The sequence below is a fragment of the Phasianus colchicus genome, chromosome 1 (genome assembly GCF_987193195.1).
Source record: "Phasianus colchicus chromosome 1, bPhaCol1.hap1.1, whole genome shotgun sequence".
Lineage (NCBI taxonomy): Eukaryota > Metazoa > Chordata > Aves > Galliformes > Phasianidae > Phasianus > Phasianus colchicus.
This window is the reverse complement of record NC_143436.1, coordinates 71,390,010-71,408,442: the sequence shown is the minus strand read 5'-3', so window position 1 is coordinate 71,408,442 and position 18,433 is coordinate 71,390,010. Positions and strand designations below refer to the sequence as shown.

General features: G+C 38.1%; 2 protein-coding genes across 6 annotated transcripts in view; one reads left to right on the top strand and one right to left on the bottom strand.

Annotated features, from left to right (window-relative positions):
• Positions 1-5,596, top strand: part of SMC1B (structural maintenance of chromosomes 1B) — a 33,456-nt gene extending 27,860 nt beyond the window's left edge. For 3 of the 4 annotated variants that reach the window (XM_031597243.2, XM_031597241.2, XM_090147368.1), the window contains 5 exons: positions 38-192; positions 970-1,121; positions 1,335-1,404; positions 4,056-4,166; positions 4,426-5,596. In XM_031597243.2, coding sequence (XP_031453103.2) covers positions 38-192; positions 970-1,121; positions 1,335-1,404; positions 4,056-4,166; positions 4,426-4,527 — 590 coding nt within the window. In that variant the 3' untranslated portion in view covers positions 4,528-5,596. The remainder of the gene's footprint in view (positions 1-37; positions 193-969; positions 1,122-1,334; positions 1,405-4,055; positions 4,167-4,425) is intronic. The other variant, XM_031597242.2, reaches the window with a different exon arrangement.
• Positions 1-13,624, bottom strand: part of RIBC2 (RIB43A domain with coiled-coils 2) — a 54,996-nt gene extending 41,372 nt beyond the window's left edge. Inside the window, exons 1-3 of one of the 2 annotated variants that reach the window (XM_090147380.1) lie at positions 13,472-13,624; positions 12,427-12,518; positions 11,856-12,060 (exon numbers count right to left, since the gene is read on the bottom strand). In XM_090147380.1, the coding sequence (XP_090003506.1) occupies positions 11,856-11,876 (21 nt within the window). In that variant the 5' untranslated portion in view covers positions 11,877-12,060; positions 12,427-12,518; positions 13,472-13,624. Of the gene's footprint in view, positions 1-11,855; positions 12,519-13,471 lie in introns of both variants that reach the window. The other variant, XM_090147385.1, reaches the window with a different exon arrangement.
• Positions 13,625-18,433: the final 4,809 nt, after the last annotated feature.

Here is an 18,433-nt window from a genome sequence, read left to right as displayed (position 1 = left end):
GACTTATTTTGGAATAATTTTAGAATTTTTCTCATAGCTTTTGAGACCAGCAGAAAGGAGGCCAGAATTTCCAAGCAAGAATTTGAAGAGGTGAAAAAAAGGAGATATGAACTTTTTAGCCAGTGCTTTGAGCATGCGTCCATAGTTATTGATCAGGTCTACAAGAAACTTTGCAGAAACAGTAGTGCTCAGGTGTGTCATGTTCTCTGATACTTGGCTTAAAATGCCTCCATGAGGCTTTGCTATGCAGAATAAAAAAACAATATGTTTGTTGCACTTCAAAAGAAACTGCTGCCTAAGAAATTGTACACAAACACACGTTCGCTGCTGGCTTCTCCACCAGTTCTCTTACATTACTTTTTTGTAGAGAAAGAAATGCCTTTCCTTTCATAATTATGACCAAGGAATGTATGAGCAATATACAAGGAGCCACAAGATTATTTTTGCTAGCGGTGATTTGCTAAGTGTCCGTATATGTGAAAAAATCCATCTGAGGTATTTGCAGTGACATGAACTAGAAGTTGCTTTGCAAGATACTTGACGTGTATACAGCCTGAATAGCAATGAAAGGCATTTTTTCAGTGGAGAAAAAGAGGAAAATATGCATTATTTCCAAAAAAACAAAGGTGCTGCAAAGATTGTATCTTATTTGCATGACTTTATCGCAGAAGTTGCTTTAAATCAGTGCAGATGTAGCATTGTGGTTTTTCGAAGTTTGTAAAAAAAAGAATATGTGGAGCCATTTCCAAAATGGTTTTGTTAATTAGTTTCCTTCATCTTTCATCAAGAGGAGTATTCACTTGGAAGTTTAATAGTGTTAATCTTCAGAAGCAATGAGAAGCTTCATCCTACAAGTGAAGCTGATTTATCAGTTTCAAACGTAGCTCAGTCAATATTTAAGTCTAAAAAATGCACATCACAACAATTTTATAAGCGTCATCATTAATATTGAGATGTATGCATTTCCAGGCATTCCTTAGTCCTGAGAATCCTGAGGAGCCTTATCTGGAAGGCATAGGCTTTAATTGTGTGGCACCTGGAAAGCGCTTTATGCCAATGGACAGTTTGTCAGGAGGAGAAAAAACTGTGGCTGCTCTGGCTCTTATATTTGCTGTACACAGGTAAAATATTTTGGTATTGTACAAGTATTTGCCTGCATAAGTGACAGGAAGAATGCATACTTAGACGTGTTAAAAATCTGCTAGTACTGTACCCTAATATTTACAAAAATTTTCATTCTTTACCTGTAATTAGTCATTATCACAGTATTTTTTTGGTAGTACAACTCAAAATAATTAGAACGTTTATCAATATTTTTGCATTTTCTTCTACAGTTTTCGGCCTGCACCATTTTTTATTTTAGATGAGATAGATGCTGCCCTGGATAACACAAACATTGATAAAGTAAGTTGGTCTCTCTTACCTTCACTTTTTAATCTACACATAATGGTATCTTTTGCAGGAGGATGGCTACTTTTCATTAGATGTTGTAGGGCTAGAGAGATTGCTTTCACTGTCTTAACCTGTTTGAAAATAACATTGTGTTTTGAACAGAAAGAATGACTGTACATGAGATGTTTAACTAAGGCTAGGTTTTAATTCATGAATCTAACAATGTCTTTTAAGCAGTCTTCAGTCTGTGAATTTGAGAAAACAGATCAAGTCTGTAGAAAATTTGCAGCATGAATGTGTGTAGTGCAATCTAACAAAGGCCATCTGGGAATTGCTGATTGGGTTTGTTGAGTTGGAATTTTTAATTGTAAAAAACAGAAGGGAGTGTATCTAGTTGTTGAAATTCAATTCTTTATATTACTGGAGTATTTTATATTACTGTCCTACTAAATATTTTCATTTCCATTAATACCAATTAGGGGCTATTACTCCCATTATTTTAGAATTCTTGTTTGATGAAAAAAGCTTCCTGTTGCTCTCTGACTTTATTTTTCCCTTGAAAGGGGAAAGAAACTTAGAGTAGAATAGAATGGAATACAATATGCAAATATTGCCAACAATAGATGTCATTTAGGTGGGAAAAAGATCTCCACATGTCTATGGACTTTTCACTATGGAATTATTCCCCTCTTGAAAAAATAAGGCAAAGGGAAATTTCTAACAGTATTAATGGTGATGTCGAGTCTTAGTAAAAACTAATGAATCAGATCCTTCTCAGAAGTTACCGACCCTTCGTAGCTCTGTGAGAAAGCCTTTTTCAGAACCAGACTTCCTTAATCATTTGTTGTGATGCAAGCCCATGAGGGATCCCATAATCAATTACTTCTGAGACACTGCATTTAAAACAATCCACCATGTTTCAGCAATACTAGATTAGATGTAATGGAACTGTAATGAAAATAATTAAGTGTTATGAGGCTCTGGCTGTCAATGACACTATTGGAAACAAAATTACAAATAAAGTGATCACAAAACACCTCCATAATCTACACTTTTTAACAGGATTCTTTTCTAGTCATTAGTCTTTCAGGACCACTGTGACTTGTCACACCAGTTGAAGATCCTGTGTTCTGCTTATATATTGTGTTTTCTGAATGTTCCTCTTAATTCTGGATTCAAATGTGTTATGGCTGATGATGTTGGCCACAGGGTTACCCACACTGCCTCTACACTCTCCTCCATTATCTTTCTTTTCTTTTATGTATGCATTCTGTGAGGTTCCTGGCTTCTGGTATGTTACCAACTTCCCATACAGATTATGAATCATGCATTAACACAACTGATGACAAGGCACTTTTCTGCAGTTTTCCTCTCCAAGTAGGCATATTCTGATACATGTGACAGAGATCTCCATTTTATACCTTGGAATGCACAAAGCAGCATTCCTCTTCAGAATGCTATAGACAGGCATGTTTCTAATTGGACAGATTTCTCTTCAGATAAAAAACACATTCTTAGCCTGTTAAATGTTTTCAAAAGAGCATTAACAGTTGTTAACCAGTTCCTGTCTGCTGCTCCTACAACTAGTTGCACTGAGGCTGGTGGGGATTACTGAAATGGCAGCTCTTCTCACCCGAGCAACATAAAGCAGGCAAACTGTGACAAAGACTGTAACATTTACATGTGTGGAGTGTGACTGCCTGTGTGATGCAGGAAAGAGGGTAACAAAATATTGGTTCCCTAAAATAAAAGCTTTCACTAGCTTTGGACGTCTGTGTAGTGTCTTAAATTGCAGAATGAGTAAAATCAACATTGCAGTGATCTGCAAGTAAAACTTACATGCTTCCCTGGTCCCTGGGTCTTTCATAACTCTTTCCTAACCTGTAAGATACAGTTATTATCAGCCTGATACTAGAAAGCACCAAAACCTTCAGAGGAATTAAATACTGCAAGCGAACAAAACTGATGTATGAAAATGTTTTATGTTGCTAGTTCTTTATGGTAGCTAGCTTTTAGGCTTAGAACTAAGAAATCATCTTCATGCTTTTTCAGTTTTGAGATCTGTTTTAGCAAATCCTTAATAATTTACTTGTACCGTATGATGAATGTTAATGATGTAACTCACAACTGTTCTTTCATTGAAAAAAAATAACTTCCATCACACAGATAAAACTACAGACTACCTGAAAAAGTGCTGGGTTTTCTTTGGAAAAAGGCAGTATCCCACAATATAAATTAAACAGTCTCCAGTTTATAGCTGAATATTTTTATGTTTTACTTTGGAGATGATTGAGGAAAAAAAAAGTTGCCATCTGCAGTGAACTTAGTATATAACCAGTAACTGCCCTTTTGCATTTTTTTCCATACTCAGGAATTTCCACCTCCCTTCCAATTACATTAGTGCCAATGAAAAATATTTTATGTAATGCTCTTCTGTAGCTTTATACATCAGAGTGAACAACATTTTTCATATACATTTTCAAAAAGCAACAAATCTGAGGTGTTTCCATAAAACGATACAATTTATGTCTTAAGATACTTATTTTAACAAATGAATTGCTGAATGTAATGTAGTTCAGTTCTTTCCTTATCATTGCTTCATTATAGTAATTATAGCACAGTCTAAGTCTACCAGAACTAACTTATTTGTCTTCATTCCAAAGGTATCAATTTTCATTAGGGAACAGGCTCATAAACAATTTCAAATGGTAGTTATTTCTCTAAAGGAAGAGTTTTATTCCAAAGCAGACGCGTTGATTGGAGTGTGTCCAGAGGTAACAATTATTACTTATATTTTGTTAAATAACACAAGCTGATTGTGTTGCAGTACTGATTTACATCTTAAGAATTAATACAGTGACTCATGTATGAAATTGTATTGTTGTATTTGAAGTATGTTGTGTTTAGAAATAACTACATGTATTGTCTTGATGAAAAGATCACTTTGGTAACTCAAGCTCATTACTCTATGACTGTCACTTACAAAATGCTTACTTCAGACATTTTAAATTGTATGATCCTTCCCCTTTTCAGCATGATGACTATATGTTCAGTCGAGTACTGACTTTGGATCTTACCCAGTATCCAGAGGATGAAGAAGAAACAGAGAATCACAAACGCAGTTCTTTAGAATAAAACATGGATGGATTCAGGGTCAGGTTGCAGGTAGAACTGTGTTTACTGTTAGCTGACTGTTAAAAATCTAAGTTAGAATGTGGCCATTAGTGGTTAATAGATACATATTTACCTTAAAAAACAAAACTATTTCTTCAAGTTTTTGTTTGTTCTGTTGCCTTAAGATGAATTATAAGCACGCTATTATGGAACACAAGACTTGTTTTTTAATGAGACGAAATATGTTTAGTTGTATTACCAGTGCATGCTAACACTGGACTGATCTCAAGACCTTTACAGTCTCTTTTTATATGATGCAGCTGCCTTTGTTTACATTCAGGTGAGAAAATTTGCTTTTTTGAAAAAAAAAAAAGAAAAAAATAACAAGATACTGGAATATGGCTATTACTTTCTCTGACTTCTGTGATTACTGTAATACATCAGTTGTCCACTGCAGTATTATGAAAATAGTCAATTTTACAAAAGCTCACCTTATCTCTCCAGAGGTTTGATGTACCCTGGAAGAAATCCCCAAGGCATTTTCCCCCACACAAAGAAAGAAAGAATAAAACAGGTGTGTGAGGCAGCTTCCAGACAAGCCTTAGAAGAAGAGCATCTTCTGTTAGTTTGCAGTTGAGAAGACTGAATATGTAGGTGTTCAGTGCATTCAAGGTGGATGTGCTTCATCTAAGAAGGATAATAAAGTCAGTTACAGAACATAGTTTGAGATCTAGAATTACTTAATCTGGCCTATGTTGCACCTTGGTGTTTACTGATGAGCTTTATTTGGCTTGTGCTTGCTCCTGATTATTTCTTCTTTCTTCATATACCAGCTTCCTACAGTCTACCATGGCTGTTATATAGTTAGATCTTGTGATGTGTTGCTAATAACAGTGCTTGTTGCACACAACAGTTGAGTTTACTACATAAGGAAGAAATGACCTATGCAAATAGTAGATAGAGTGTTCCTAGGAAGAACGCTACAGTGACATAGATGTGTCCACCCAGCTGTAGACAAAGGTTTATTGAATAGTTATAGTTACATTGTAGCCCCCATTCCATGAAATAAAGTTATTTATTCTGAATATAATCCATGGGTAAGCTTAATTCCTTCGTATTAATGTATTAGGCATGGCAGTGCTTTTATTGATGCGAACGATGAACAGAAGGAGAGCAGATGTGTAATGTTTTTCAGGGATCTTTGATCCATATGAGTTACCACACTGTGTTATCAACACGAGTTATCAACACAAATAGCATAGTTTTGCTTTTTAACCATTTACACAGAACACTTGGTTGAAAGTTTACATGGGTCCACACAAATACACTAACTGACCTGACTATTAAAGACAGAAGTAAAGAAGGCAGTGAGAACCTCAGCCTTTTCCTTGTTCTCAGTGATAAACAGTGGGAAACATTATTAATTCAATGACTGATGGCTGCATTCCATATTATAATACAATCCAAATAAAAATTATATACCTTTAAACACAGGTTCATCATCAACTATGGGAGACTTATAAAACTATATTAGAGAATTAGGAATGAAAGAGGCAGCCTGTGAGGATGCCTTTGAAAGTCTGGATGTGATGAAATTTTCAGCAGGAATGAGAGATCTCATCCTGCATCAAGTCCTAACACACCAGTATGGTACTTTGGTATCCATACTAAACCTCGTGGCGGCATCAGAGGCCATAATACAACAGGTTACCCAATTGGTTGCAGATCTGGGGGAGACAGAGGACAGAGCATTGATGGGCCAGGCACAATGTCTGAATGGTGTTGGAGAGGTCAGAGGTCCATCTATGACCACCAGCTCGGAGACTGACTTCTAAAGTAATCCGATATGGACCCATTAGGGTCTTAAGAAAGGAAATGTTGCAAAATGTCCTGATTAGGGCAGGAGTTCAGTTTAAAAAGATTGGCAGACAGCCTAATCAGGTCCTATCACAATTGTTCAGACAATTAAAGCAGAAGGAGTTAAAATCATAGAACATATTACATTAGAGAATAGAAACATGGAATCTAGTGGATTTCAGTCCTATCAAAAAAAAGTAAAGCAGCCCAGGCAGTGCAGCTGAGCCATCACAGGAAGAGGACTTGGGGATTGCCAAGGTAATGGCATAACATAGGAGCCAAAATCCCTTGGAACTAGGGCCTCCAGAAGGGGCTGGAGGCGCTATGTTGAACTAATGATTCATTGGTCTGGAAAGAATATTCAGCAGGCTATGGCACTAGTGGAGCAGAAACATCAGTTGTATCACAGAATCATAGAATGGGTTGGGTTGGAAGGGACCATTAAGATCATGTAGTTCTAACCCCCTGCTAGAGTCAGGGACACTAGACTTAAAGCCCCATCCAGCCTGGCCTTGAATGGTTCCAGGGAGGGAACATCCACAACCTCACTGGGCAACCTGTTCCAGTGTCTCACCACCCACAGTAAAGAATTTCTTCCTAATATCTAGTATAAATCTACCTTCTTTCAGTTTTAAACTCTTTCTTCTCATCCTGTTGCTACATGCCCTTATAAAAATTCTCTCCCCAGCTTTCCTGCAGGCCTCCTTCAAGTTCTGGAAGCCTCCAGAGCCCTTCTTTCTAGGCTGAAGAGCCCCAGCTCTCTCAGTCTGTCCTTGAAGGAGAGGTGCTCAAGCCCTGTGGTCATCTTCATAGCCCTCCTCTGGAACCGCTCCAAGAGCTTTATGTCATTCTTGTGTTGCATGCCCCAGAACTGGATGCAGGGTAGAGAGAGAGAATCATCACCTGTTGGCCATACTTCTCTTGATGCAAGCCGGGATGCAGTTGGCTTTCTGGGTTGCAAGCACACATTGCCAGCTCATGTTGAGTCTTTCATCAACCAGCACCCCCAAATCCTACTCCTTAGGGCTGCTCTCAAGCCATGCTCCACCCAACTTGTATCTGTGTTTGGTATTGCCCCAACCAAGGTGCAGGACCTTGCACCTGGCCTGGCTGAACTTCATGAGGTTAGCATAGGCCCACCTCTCAAATTTCTCTAGGTCCCTCTGGATAGCATCCCTTCCCTCTGGAGTTCCAGCTGCACCACTCAGCTTGGTGTCATCTGCAAACTTACTGAGGGTGCACTTGATCCCACTGTTTGTGTTGCTGACAAAGATGTTAAACAACACTGATCCCAAGCACTGATCCCTGAGGAACACCACTCATCAATAGTGTCCACTTGGACACTGAGCTGTTGACTGCAACTCTGAGTGCAACCATCCAGCCAATTCCTTATCCCGTGAGTGGTCCCTCCATCAAATCCATTTTTCTCCATTTCAGTGATCAGGATATCATGTGGGACAGTATCAAATGTTTTGCACAAGTCTAAGTAGGTGATGTCAGTTGCTCTTCCTTTATCCACTGATGCTGTAACTCCATCATAAAAGGCCACCAAGTTTGTCAAGCATGATGAAGCCACGTTGCTTACCACCAATCACCTCATCTTTATTTTCCACGTGTGTTAGTGGGGTCTTCAGAAGATCTGCTCCATGATCTTGCCATGCACAAAGGTGAGACTGACTGGCCTGTAGTTCCCTGGGGTCTTCTATTTTTCCCTTCTTCAAAATGGGGGTTATGTTTCCCTTTTTCGAAGGCTTTTAGCTAATGCTAACAAAGAAAACATTGCTGGTAATTCCCTTGTCTTCCAACTACATTCAGCACAAATTGTTTTCTCTCAACTAGAATGTTATTTATTCCTCATTAACAAATTAACTGAGCATGAAGCACACGATTAGTCAAGAAACCAGTTTCTAAAGATCATTTCACACTTTCAGACATGATGTTCTCATGCCCCATTTTCAGTAATGCATTTCCACTGTGTTTCCAGATTTTCATTAACAGTTTTGTAATTAACCTTTGCAACACTAGTTAACTGGATGTTTGTTCACTTCACAATGTTGGCCTTTCTGATAAATCCATCTCTGAAATCTAAAACAAAAAGTAAAATAATTCTTCATGCATCTGCCTTGGAAAAGGCCAGATTTAAAGACAGATACGTCCCTGTTTGTTTTTTTTTTTTTCTTTTTTTTTTCTTTTCTTTTCTTTTTTTTTTCTTTTCTTTTTTTTTTTTTTCCAGCAACTATTTTAAAATCAATAATCTCTTTATCAGTTAAGTAACACACTCATAGAAAGAAAGCTGATGTATGAGTGCTGACTCCTATGATTCCTTGTTAGCTCAGCCAACTGATATTTTGAAGTTAATGGAAACAGAACTAAAATATATTTGTATCTAAACTAAAGAAATTTTATCATACCCACAAAAATGTTTATTCATTTCAAGTAAATAAGTGCAAGGTTCTCCTTGTATTGTTGTCTTGTTGTTTCTTTTTGTTTGCTTGTTTGTTTTGCCCCAGCACTAAGTCTTCCATGGTCAGAAATTTATTACATTACCTAAAAATAAAATCAAAACCAAACTGATGCAAAAAATAAAATGTAAGTCTTAACATTTCTTTAAAAAAAAGCTTTCCCTTTTTGAAAAACAAACAAAAACCACTTTCACATAGGAATCCAAAAGAAATCCAGATATTAGGCACTTACAGAACAGCAGCTACATGTACAGAATTTTTGTACTGTGTGTTCTGTAGAACAACTGGGTGCAGCCTAAAACAAATACTACAGTTTTATTACCAAAAACCAAATTACATATTCAAAATGCTATAAAACAGGCTCAACAAATTAAAACATATTTCTTTCCAAACAAGAAGCTCACCAGTTACTAGAAGGAGTCTAATTAAAAACATCAAGGCAATTAACAATTCCTATTTCTACAGTACAGTTTAACACAGAGACGCTACTAAAGCAAGGTTACAAATATTAGAGCAGGCAGCTACGATCCTCACTGCAAAACCCTGTAAGTTGTCATCTCTAATGTGTCATGTTGTACACATTATTCACACAAGCTGACCCAGGAGAAATAGAATCAAGCAGAAGGATCCGAGCGAGCAGTCCACTTGAAATCAGACATGAAATGAAATTTCTGATTCTACCTTCTAACTCACTGAAACTGATATATTTAGAAGACAGAACAAGTTTCAGCTACTTATTCAAAACACATTGTTATAATGGAGTTCAGCTAGCAACCACAAATCTAGAACTAAGACACTCAGAAGTTACTCTTTTTTTAACTGTTGTCATCAAAATTGCAGTTGTGTCTCATACTCTGAAATCCATGAAACCACAGAAATATTTCCCCTATGCTCTACGTGGTAAATATGATAGATACAGAAAAACAGAACCTAAATAGTCAGGATTCTGATCTCATTTGTTTTACAGTTTAACAGGATGTACTCAGGCAATTCAGCATCTCTCCCCATCCTGAAATCCACGTAGTACAGATCTTTGTCTCTGTTGTTCCCACACAGGATTAGTGAGCTGCTATAACACTCCTTCTCACAAGAAGATCCTTCATCAGGCATAAGATCTCAAATGTCACCCTTCTACAACAATCTCTAAGTACAGAAAACATCCTTTAACTCTCCAATAATCTTCTAAAGCCAATTTAAATCTGAAGCCTGTAACAAACTGCATATTGGCAAGAAACTTTGGCTACAGCATCATCACTTAGAAATCCCCAAGTTTCATTACGTTAATTTTTGTGGCTATGTTTCTTCCTTAATTTTATTTATTTATTTTTTTTTTAATTTTTTTTTAAATATAAGGATGTTTTGGGTTTTTTTTTTTTTTTTTTTTTTTGGCTTTGAAACACTTCTCAGTGTGTGGTTGTGGAAAATGCAGACTGCAGACCCCGATCCCTCAAGAAAGCACCCTGCCAGAGCCTACAGTTCACAAGGCTGCTTGCCAACTCCAAGGTTCGCATGCTGAAAGCTCATTTGGAAGCAAGAGGCCTATGTCTGGAAATCATCTGACTAAGAAGGGAAATTAAAAGCTCCCTATGACAGAGGGACATCAGCATTTCTGAGGAAAACCAACACAGACCCCATCTGCAAATGAGCTTTTTTCTTACAATGTTATCTCCAAGCTATTTTCTTTCACTATCAGTATCCTACAACACGCTGTGCTATGAAGAGCTCCGGCACGTTCAGAGCACAGACAACAACCAACTTACAGCAAAACACGTTAAAATCTACAGAACAAAGTCCTCTGTTGTGGAAAGTGTTGTTTTTGCAGTGAACAATGGAAAAGAGCAATTGAGCTAAAGAATTAAGTTGTAACATATTCTTAGAAATAACTAATGCGGAAAGTAAGAATAACATACACATATTAGTAACATTTTTAGAAACATAATTACTGAATTACCTAACAGATTCGTTCTCACAAAGCTGCAGTAGATTTTAAATGTTCTAAACAATGTGGGTATAGTATTCTGAACTAGAAAACATATTGTAACGTTGTTCATTAGACCGGCAGAAGCGAAATACATTTAACAAACTTACGAGGAGTCAGGGCCTCTACACAAAGCAGAACTGTCCCACTCTGTGGGAATGTTAGGATGCCATGGACAGGCTCCAAGATACTCCACTCTATCCTCCTTCCGAGCTTATCTCTATGTAAGGACAGATGAATGACCAGAACAATGACTTAGTGTAAAGGGTTACAAATGTTAAAAGGGGGGGGGGGGGGGGGGTGTAATTAAACAATCAAGAGACTATGTTTATGTTATAAAACAGGCATCCAAAAACAATTGTTAGAAGGCAATTAAACAATTAAAATATTTGTGTTTGGGCGGCAAAGATTTATATTTACTTGGTATTTGTATGATTAGTGAAGCGATGTGAAAGAGTGTGAACCTGCAGTACTCAGCCAATGAGGAACTAGGGCAGAAAGAAGTAAGTGTCAGGCAGTAGGGGATAAAAAGATGTAACCCTGTTTTCTCTTATTCGCCATTGCAACTGCGAATAAAATCTGCTTTATCAGAGATACCGTCCTAGAAAATGATTTGGATATTTCCTACATCTCTGAAGGGTTCACAGTGCAATAAAAGATTCACGAAGGAAACGCAAATTGTTTCCTCAGAAAAGAACTGCGTTGTTCCACTACCCCATCCAGCAAAGTGTTTGGGAAGACGTCTCCAAAAAAGCTTTAATAATCACACGAGTAACTTGCCAAAACTTCTTAACATTCGCGTCCCGTGACGCTGTCAACGCCAATATTGTAGGCTTTGGTTTTTGCTTTTATCCGTTCAGCACTTCACGGAGCAGCAGCTGGCACCAACACGGAGCAGCCACACGGACGCCCACTCCAGATTCCGTAGTAACGGCGGCGGCGGTAAAGCGGCACTGCACGCCCCGCCCCGAGCCACCTGCTGCGGGCAGCGCCGAGCTGCCCCGCCTCCCGCCGCCATAGCGCCCCTCGCGCCGCCCCGCCCAGTGCGTTACCTCAGGGCAGCGGTCTCGCATTGCTTCTTCCTTAGCTTTCCCCGCCGGCTAGGAAACAGCTGCCCCGTGTGCGGTGTTCCGCCTCAGACGGTGCCCTCCCTGAGCAGTGTGGCGGGTGCTGCCCCTGGCCGGAGCTTCCGTCCTCTGCTATGAATTGTTCCCCTCGTCACTCCCTCCCGCTCTTGGAACTGCAAGACGTTTTCTCCTTAAATGAAAGGCAGGCAGGCAGTCAGAGCTGTCAGGTGGGAGAGGCACCTGAGTTCCACAGGCCCGTTCCCGCGTATGTTAAGGGATGTCGGCAAAGTGTGAGACGCTCCCGTACTTCTCTTCAGCTCCTAAAATGGAGCCGAGCAATGTTTGCACGCCTCTAAAAATCCCAAAAACACTTTAAAGGCAAAAATATAGGTTAGCAGTCTACTCGTCTGCAGTTACAGAAAGGGGAGGGGTAACCTTGAAGATTAATGGTGTTAGTGCTATTGAAATCACAGATGATACAACTATTAAAAATGATCAAGTATTAGACTGATGAGAAAACAACAAAGAAAAGGAAGAAAAGACACCATTTAATTACCATCAGTGCATGCATCCATGGGTAGGGTTGAGCGATTTGTGTTGATTTGAGCATAGCATTGGGATGTGCTCACAGCAGGTGGCACGTACTGTCTGCAGGGACAGCAAAACAGCGTGTTATTCAGACACAGATAGCCTGCTTTATCTAGCCATGTTTGAAAGCCAACAGCTACAGCTCTCATCCTCTTCAAATCACTTTTTTTTTTTTTTTAAGTTCTCTTAAAAGCAAAGTCTAAAAGCTCAAGTTCCGTCTTTATTTATTATAGTATTTGCTCAATAACATTTATCTCAGTTCCATTCTATTTTCTAGCAGCAGTTTCCAGGTTTATTTGCCATGCTGTGTGTTTAATTAGGCCATGCCTTGAGAGGACTCAGATATGTAAGGAAAACCCAAGATGAGCAAAGGCATGCTGCACCTAAGGGTCCTTTCAGCAAGAACTGCTCCCCCAGTTCCAGCTGTAAAACTTATGAAAATGTGACATTGCTTGATTTTAATCTCTTCTGGATAACATGATACCATGTTCTGGGTAACAGACTTCTGAAGTGCTTATTGGCATAAGTTTCCTAAGCATAGGCTGTAGATGATTTTGGTTTTTTCCTGTAGTCCCACTGTTTTGGGGTTCAGTCAGGATTCAGAAATGTTGTATGCATGTATACAAGCATTCTCTTTTGTCTATTAAATGTCAGTTGTATTGACATTCTGGCATAGTTTTAGGAAGAATTTTGATAAAGACAGCCAGTTTTACAACTGGAACAAAAAAACCACTCCACATCCTGTGATACTTGTACAAGTAAATTTGTATTCAGCCCACTGACTTTAACAACTTCTAGTTTATATAAGAGCACTGTGTCCTTATGAACTATAAGTATGTAATCTTCCGTAGACATTGCTTCTCACTTTGTCATTTTTTATATTACTACATCGTAGTGTCCCCAGAAAGTCTTAAAAAACAATGTGGAGATTCATATTCATAGTTATAAGGAAGATGGAGGACAGGATCAGAGAGAACAGAAAGGGAGAACGATGAACGAGGCTACAGTCTCACCTGAAAATTCAAGACTGAGGGAGTTAAGAGAAGCTCTGCAGTACTTCCAGCTCTTTTGCCTTTCACCATTCACGATGGCCACTCAGTTCAAAAGACAATTTAACATGCTGGCATTTTGGGGTCGGTACACCTGAAAGTCAAACCTGTTCTGTTTTAAAAGAGCCAGCGATATTGTGCTCTGAAGCCTCAGTGATAAACCAGCATTTTTGTGCTTGGAATGCTATTTGACACTGCCTTGCAGTACAGTTGGAATGTATTATAAATAATTTGATAAATATCTCTGAATATTTTTACAGCTGAAGATAGGAGTCACAAAGGCTTGCTAAATATTTTCCTGAGTTGACTCAAGGTCAGACCCATTCCCTCGACTTATGATACCTAATATTCTTTGTTTCACATTAATTTTAAACTGAAAAGAAATATTTATAAAGAAAAGCCCTCAAATCTTTTTTTTTTCATAAATGTTATTACTTTTTCCCAGTACGTCTTGCCCCTTTTACATTCTCAGACAACAATAACTTATTCAAAAACAACAGTAATCATAACAGTAATAAATTACGTAAGCTCTAGATTTGCTCACAAGGAGTTGTAAATTCACTAAGGGTGAAGAATATTAATATTTTCCAACCAAATAAGATCCAAACATAGTCACACAAAACACAATCAAAAGGAGCTTTAGTATAATTTTCCAAATCTACAACAATAAGCAACAGTGTATTTTTTCATTACATTTTTAATTATATTTTCTTATTATAATTCAAGCTGTGTATGACAGAGACAAGCAAATAATGTTGCTAGAAAATTGGGGAAAAAAAGCTCAGTAGCAAAAGCCATACTGAGAAGAGAAGGGTAAAATGCGTTGAAATGGAAACTTTGAAATACACAGGAGTTTCTTTCAAGAAGCAACAAGGAAAGGTGTGTACTGTTGCTGCAAGTGAGTAACTTGGTGACAGGCAGAACACATTTTAAATTAAATAACTGTAGAAGCTCACCACTTGATTCATCCTCAGGTTAATCTCCCATATTATACTAAATCCATATGCTTATCCAAGTGTACCAAACAATATATTCATTCCGTGGCTTATTTTGGGCTTTAATTGCTACCTCTGTGAATACCACTGAAAGGGATGTAATCAGGATAAGCAGTCCAGCTGGTTGGTTTTGGCTAGGGGAAGCACTGAGTCCGATTTTTCAGCTGTTTAGTAAGTTTTGATAGAGTGAATCCTACAATACATATGCCAGACCCTCATGGTCAAAAAGAAAACCAGCAAAATTCACAATGATAATTATTGAGCTTATTGAGCTTAACAGACTCATGTCTTAATTTACTACAGAAAACCTGCATGCCCTTGTTGATTGAGATAAAATTCCATCTACATGCACAATTGAGCTTCTAGTTACTCCCTGATAGTTGCTTGCTCTTTTCTAATGCAGAGCTGGCTGGATCTTACTAGTTTGTCATCTCTGAAAGCAGAATAGTTTGTAAAATGCTTTGAAGAAGGAAGATACTATCAAAAATTCAAAGTATGTTTTCAAAAGCCAGTGTCAGTTCACTTTGAGTTTAACTATGATTGAATATAGAGATGAATTTTCTAAGTAAACCTTGAATTTTTACTTCCAGCACTGTATATGCATAAGACCTGCATAGTGACATGATCTTTAAAATAACTCAGGATGTAAGTGCAACAGCACATTAGAGTTTACTTGTAAAATTACCAAGTGATGAGTGACAGATACCAACAAAGTTCTCCCTACAGTCGACTTTTACTTTATAGAGCATAACTTCATGTAAGTTCTGCATTACCTTGCACGAGGCTCTCTCACACTGTCTGACTCCCAGTCAGTTCTTCCATGGACAGAATTTACTGATGTTTCTCAGTAACACCATGTCGTAATGAAGTGCTTTGCTATAACGTATCCTATCATTCTAATGAGGATTGCAGATCCAGGACGAGGGTTCAGGGATGTTTGGGTTATCACTCATTCTTTTCTTTGAAAACCTGGGCTTTCATGCAGGAGCCCATAGACACTGTAACAGTAAAGCAAGACATGCAGGCAGGATTATAACAGCAATGTCTTCAGGCCTCAGCTTTAACCATTTGAGAGATAGGTAATCAACAAAGGCTTGAAAAGGTATAATGTGAAGGTCCTACTTTCTACAGAAAAATCAAAAAGCTTCTAGGCAACTTTTGAGTTTTAAAATTTCACTTGAATGTACCACAGAAGGAAATTTCTGTAAGAAATATTCAGTCTTTTTTTTTTTTTTTTTTTTGCTGGCTTCAAGTCTCCAATGAGGCACAAAAGGCTCCATAGTCTAAACGTAATGCAACTTTCTGTGGCAATGAGGCACAGACTCAGATGCAAACGATCCAAATCATTTATTACAGGTTCTCACTTATATACATTCACAAGTTGCCTTTTTTAGCTTTCCCATCCTCCCTTACCACTTTCCCATCTGCCTTCACATGTCAACAAAGTATTCCACAAACACCCCTTAACTGTGCATATAAGTGCTCATCCAATCAGAGCCGTAGGCTGTTCCTTTTGCTTCTCTCTTCTTTTAGAGATGTCCTTGGTTCTCAGCCTTGCTTTCTCATGCTGTTTATCTTGTTTCAGAGCTGCTGCCCTGAATAGTATTTCTTGTATTCCCACACCTTTCTTTCTCTAAATCTACTAGATATATTCTGGAAGTTATGAACTCCAATATTCAGTCATATTGCAACATGACTCACTCCAGAATTCCCTATTCCCATTTTTAATAAGAAACAATATGATTAGAACTAGATTTCCTCTGTTAATGCAGTCGTGATTAGTTCGTTTGTGGTTAGATTTTAAAGGCTAGCTTTCTGATATGAGTCAGTCTTCACCTGCTACTTCCCTTGTGATGAGTCTTGGAAGTAGAAAAGAAAAACATAATAAAAGAATATCAAAGCCAATTTACCTGTGCAGTATGTTCCAGGCTGAAAATCTTCCTTGGGAGACAATCCAGGAAGGTTCACCTGGGTGATTATATTCTGTTGTTTTGTTTCTTCTTTTTTTTTTTTTTTTTTTTTTTTTTTTTTTTCCGTTGTAAGTGTGTGTGAAGATAAGAGAGTTAAAAGGTTTGAGTAACAGGAATTTTCTAGGACTTCAAGCTTGTTCAGACTCATTGCTCATTTTCATTCAGCATCTTCTCATCTGCTAGTTAGAGCAAATACTTGCACTGCACTCCACAAAATGCTTGAGCAAGAAGAAATCCTGTACAATGAGACCCTATTAGTAATACGCTCAAGTTTAAGACTTGATTTGGTGTCTTGAAGTGAACCAGCATTGTGACTAAAGCTTTTCTTGAGTCTCAGCACAAAAATCCACTGCCTTCTGTATTTCATTCTTCAACTTCTCAGCAAACTAAAAAGCTGAGAAATTAAAAAATTATCTACAACAAAAGACCTGCAGAAATAAAAATGTTCACTATCTGCATAAGTGTTCATACACCACAGATATTCATCTGATTATAGTGAATAGTTCTAAATACAGGCATCCAAGAACTATTTCCTGGAAAGGCACTGGAGTATGTTGTAGTAATACACAGCTGTTAACAATCAGAGAAAAATCAAATTCAGTCTGCAGCCATCCTTTGTGGCTATGTTCTTACATAGCACAGATTACAGAAATTAGCATTTGGGCAAATAATTCTATCCAATAATATAATAATATAAAATTGCTATACCTAGAATTTGTTGCCCAGAGGTACTCCTGTAAGTTCTAGAATATGTCACCAGTTCTCAAATATAATTAAAGAAAGGAAAGAACAAGAAACTATGTTGATGACACAGATTTAACTGCCCTGTATTAATGCTTGTGACTTGGTCAAATAATTTCCTCCAGCAATTTTAATTGGATACCTCCTGTCCATGTGTTTGAACTGTTCCACGATTTTACGCAGGAACACAGTATAGATTTAGAAAGAATCTGTTGGATTTATAAGTTCAAGTCAGTATTTTAGCTGTATTATTAAATAGCCAGAATCTGAGTTGCATTGGTAGGGATAGAAGTCAGCACCTAAATTTTGAGACACTTGTGACAGATGGTGATTTCTTCTTGTAGGTTTCACAGATAACCAGGGGACTGCAGAGGAATGGTAAGACTCAGGAAACCTGGGCTCTTGTTCAGGACATATAAAGAAGTATTTTATATTCTGAATTGCTGATTTCATCCATGCAACATCGCCTCTGTTCTGCTCCTGCTAGCCTCTTGTTGTCTTGCCTATGTGCCATGTTGATCTTTTGTCTCTAGTTCCTTCCACATTCTTCACTCTCCCTAGTTAATTCCCAATTTCTTTACCCAGACAGGCATTCTCTAATTTTTACCCATTTCTCTAATTTTTACGTATAGCCATTGATAGTATATTCAATACAGTTTTTTTTTTTTTTTAACCAGGTCACGTTTAATTTCCTCTTTCTTTATCCCTCAGTACTTAAACTGTTCTTTTCTCTCAGCACAAGGAGGTTCCATTCTTTGTCCCTTTTCTGGCTTCCTGTGCCCTAAAAACCCCTTTTCCTTGAGCATCTTGGCCCCCTGTCGGATTTGTCATTGCCAAACCAGGCTTACCACTGACCATGGAGTCACAGAGTCCCTCTTGTTTTATATACAAACAACTCCATCTGTCTATTACCCCTTTTTCTCTTCTGCCCTCACACTAGTTCATGTTTTTTTCCCATCTAAGTGGCCTTGCCAAATACATTTCAGTTGCCCTTTCTTCCTGTTGTTTAATTCTAATCTGTTTGCTCAGTAAATCCTGTTCAGAGCCACTTCCTGCTCTTTCCTTTGGCATTGCCTACAACTCCACCATATTGCTCTCCTCTCTTCATTCCTCTCCCATTATCTCTTCTCCTTCTGAGACATTTAAACCAAATGTTTCCCTACCTCCTTTGCAGTCACTTAGCTATGGAGGGAAACAAGACCACTGCCTGAAAATCCCAT